Below are 4,215 nucleotides of genomic sequence, written 5' to 3'. Positions count from 1 at the left end.
TCCAATGAAAGAACAGACATTCAATTTAAAATATTCTCATCTTATATAAATCAAACCAAACTTAAAAGCTAGTTAAAATTAAATTAAAAATACAATCCAGCTCGGTTCCAATAGTACTTGTGGTTTCTTCTTGTCCTAACTTATGAAACGATTACTGACTAAATACATTACATTAATATTATTATTCTAATCATTACACTGGAATCGGGTTTCTATCGTTTTTGTTTTTGGGGGTATTTTCTAAGTCCCTAGTAGTTGATCACAGATCAGCAAACACATGATATTGTTTGGAATCCACAGTTATGAGCCTTAAAGCTGCAACTGTTGCCGCCACAGACATGATGCTGAAGATAACGACATTGAACCAATGCCACAGCTTTTGTAACAGACTCAGCTTGTTCCTCTTTGCCACGATGTACATGTGGTTTGCCAGGATGAATGTTAGTGGAAACGTGCTCAACGCCCCCGTGAGGCTCTCGAAATCTCCGAGGAACGGAAGAAGAGCCGACACCAGTGTGCTGATCACAAGGTACCCGCCTCTTGCTGCTATTCTGAAGGACAAATTGTTGAGCTGCAAAGCGCTTCCTCTGATACCGAACTTGGTGTCCAAGTACTCGTAAGTCGGACTAGCAAATATCTAAGGGCAGGCGGCGGATGAACACATCAGATTCGTGGAGCATTGGTACAAGTGGTTGATGGTACAAACAAGTAAAACATACTTACGTGCAAACAAATGATGGATTGCAGGAAGGCGGATATGTTGGCAGAGGCCTGAATCCAAAGTGGACCGCTTACACTGTTAAGCAAATATGTGGAAGTTTCCGCTCCGTAAGCCCAGTAACCGATAAAGGTAATGGCAAACATCGGTACAACTCCGACGGTGAACTGAAAGTACAAAGCTTTCAGCATGTTCCTCACTGCGGGCTCCCTCACTGTTGCCTGTTATGAGGAACAATGTATCAGCAGCAGAGCGGAAAAAACAGGAAGGAATGCAAGTATGCAACATGGCTACAAATTCAACCTATGTCTTATGGTTGAAGTAACCAGATTTCAATGAATAGGAAACAACATTTCGACGAATTCTATACGAAATATTCGGAATGAATAAGATTTAAATCTACGAGCCACCCTAACCCACCCATCTTTCCTTGACTTTCACGACACACATCCTCTAGACCGAAACAGAAACGGATGGATCGGTTTGGCTGAGCTGGGACCGATGTCTGTCGAAGCAAACATGAAGTTCTATATATAGAGCCTTGATATAAACACTAATTCATGGTGTTGAAGGAAGAAGTTTAGAGGTTTTTATTTCCAGCATCGGAGGGATGAACTTGTAATCATTAAGATAGTCTGGCCTACCTGTATTTCTGGTAACATTCCAGTATTGAATGCAAAGACAAGATTTGCAGATGCTCCTATAGTTGTAAAAATTCTGCTACTTGATTTCCCATGTATGCTATAATCTCGGGGAGGTGCATTAATTCCTATAACAGCATTGGAATCGTTATTGTAACATAAATGAAGGAAAACATGAGGACAAAAAGGAGTACATCAGGGTTCCGAATCAAAATCAAGTGAATCTGAATGATATTAACACCAGCCACTTGTATTCAGGGAGCTAACAGCCTTATCGGAAAATCGAACAAAGTTCCTTCAATGTTGCAGGAGCTAAGCAGTGCGGTTTATTCTATAGACAACAGGCAAGGATCTATTTAGTTTCATGCATATGATGGCTCAAAAACTTCTTGAGGTTTTGAATGCAACATAATCTAAAGCTCTAAAGTGACAAGCATAAAGTTCAAGGTAACTAACGGCAAACACGTGAATGCCTTAACTCATCGATTGAGCCAATAGTCCCTTTAATGGCAAGCAACAGCCAACATAGAGGTTCCCACAGAGTCAGGCTGACCTAAATAAGCTAAAAGGTTAGCATTGCTTAGACTCTCTTGGAAATCCCTTATTTTTCTTTTACTGAATCACGTAAAGCTGGCTCGTCTTTCACCCCCGTTCAGAGGATTGAAACCTTCCCGAACATCACACCGGAAATCATCCGAGGCTTGGACTTCGTAAAGCAAGATGCTATTTGATTAGGTTTCGATCTACATTAAGGCTCATCATTTACAAGAAAATATAGAGGGAAAGAAAAAGTTGATTTATTAAGGATTCTGTCTGCACTTTCATCTGCGGTTCAATCAGTCTGAGATTATTCAATGAAACTTTCGATGTGATAAAAGGAAAACTGAACAGCGCGAATATCATATATTAGAACTTACCGTCTTTAGCTGCAAGCACACATGCCACGATGATATATATCAGGCCAAGAACTGTTGAACATCCCAACCATACTCTTAGAGCTGACAGATGTGGTATCGATATGGCAAACAAAGCACAAGCAAACCCGGTTATCGCAATACAGTACGGAAGTTTCATGGTGTGCTCGTAATTGAAAACGGCAAAACAAGCCTGCGTTACATATTCACATGTTAAAGGACTACTGATATCTATATGAACCTTCATGTAAATTGACAAACCGAGTCCTTATTCATGGAGCGGATAAGCATAGAAATATGTCAGAAATGCCGAGATTGTGTTCAGGATATTCTGAAACCGTCTGTAACAACTATCTTGAACTCGAAATATAGAATTGACAGGGAAAGTAAGGTGTATTTAAACAACCTGGTCTTACCTTTAAAGCAGAACCACCCAGAATGAGAAATCCAATGTTAATCATAAACAGATTAACATATTGCATTGCCCATGTAATAGTATAGGCTCTCGTACCTGTGTTCATCAAGCATAAAATAAAAACATATGATTACACATGAAGATCTTATACAAAATAAGATTCTGCATTTTCATATTCGTTTTACTCGAGCCTTGTACCGTATATCTGTGCTGCCAGATCTCTGTATCTGATATGCCTCTTTCCTCCATGCTCATGGAGCTTGGCGACAAGCATGTTAGCATTCAACGACACAATGGTGGCTAACATTAAACCGACTATGCCTCCTATCCAGCCTAGATGGACCATGATTGTCCCGGAATATCCCAAGACAAATACACTGTTGACACCAGTGGTTAAGACAAAACTTGCCTGGAGCCATGAATCTGTAAAAGGAAAATTGGTCTAATGAGCTCAAATGGAAAATGGAACATCAAAAAAACTCACCCCCAACAGAATGATTCCTGCTTATGTCACTATTTTTGAAATATTCCAATCAGGGTAGAACAATATCACAGAACCACGAAAGTAATTTTTCTGCATTTGTTCAGCTTCTTAGAGAAAAAAAATCAAAAGCCATTGAAGAGGTTAGTTCCAACAAGTAGTAAATCTAATGATTTTGGGCATGGCATGACACTCGAATATACAAACAGAACATGAGAAACAAAGTATCAGTAGAAAAAAAAATGTTTTGCTGTGAAAGAATGCAATAAAAACCCCTTGAAACAAAAACAATTATAAAAAAAGATAACATTCTTGTGGCATCAGAATATCAAACAAACCACTCTTCACTTTGCAGCTTGCAGAAAATAAGAAAACACAAGATCCCAGATTTCAAACTACACAAATCTGTCATAACCAAAAAAATATAACGAAGCAAAACGCAAATAGAAAAACCCAGAATTTAAAAAGAAGGATCTTTTACGTAGAAAATGTATAATTTTTATGTACCAGTACTAACAGCATGTGCAGTTTCAGGAACTTCAACGGTTAACTTATAGTTCTCAGCCTCATTTCTGGTTTCAGGTACCATGTTTGCCTCTCTCTTTCAACTTCTTCTTGTGTTCTTCAGATACGTATGGTTTCACAAGGAAGGGAGTACTGATTTTATAGCAGCAAAATAAACAATTTTATTTTCTAATTATTCGTAATCTTGGGTTTCCATTTTTTTTAACAATTTTAAATATTTCCCAAGGAGCCAATGCTCTATATTTGGCGCGCGTCAGAATTCTGTAAGCAACTCCTTCCTTGTAAGCACACATTTCCACATAAACAGGAAGGCTAACGGCAGTTTCAGTTCTTATGGAACTTCTATAAAAAACGTAATTCGTCGATTTTTATGATTTTAAAATTTTTCCAAAATCAAGTCATTGATTTCTGGTAATTTCTATTCTCTGGGATCAGAAGCATCACAAAATTCATGCCGTCTTCGTTCATTTATTTGGACACCAATAATTTTCATAATTTGGGTACAGCTCATGGAAGAGAAT

At 38.4% G+C, this 4,215-nt stretch overlaps 1 protein-coding gene across 1 annotated transcript; it reads right to left on the bottom strand.

Annotated features, from left to right (window-relative positions):
* Nucleotides 1–214: 214 nt before the first annotated feature.
* LOC120141556 (proline transporter 1-like) lies at nt 215–3,791 on the bottom strand. The gene is made up of 7 exons (XM_039156392.1): nt 3,677–3,791; nt 2,887–3,111; nt 2,690–2,784; nt 2,277–2,466; nt 1,363–1,487; nt 724–939; nt 215–637 (listed from the first exon to the last, which is right to left on the bottom strand). The coding sequence occupies exons 1-7, from the start codon at nt 3,756–3,758 to the stop codon at nt 260–262; spliced, it is 1,311 nt and encodes a 436-aa protein (XP_039012323.1). The 5' UTR covers nt 3,759–3,791; the 3' UTR covers nt 215–259.
* Between the last annotated feature and the right edge of the window lie 424 nt (nt 3,792–4,215).

Source organism: Hibiscus syriacus, unplaced genomic scaffold, assembly GCF_006381635.1.
Source record: "Hibiscus syriacus cultivar Baekdansim isolate YM2019G1 unplaced genomic scaffold, ASM638163v2 tig00002237_pilon, whole genome shotgun sequence".
Classification (NCBI taxonomy): Eukaryota; Viridiplantae; Streptophyta; class Magnoliopsida; order Malvales; family Malvaceae; genus Hibiscus; species Hibiscus syriacus.
The sequence above is the reverse complement of the archived record's forward strand: the minus strand, read 5'-3'. Positions and strand labels throughout refer to the sequence as shown.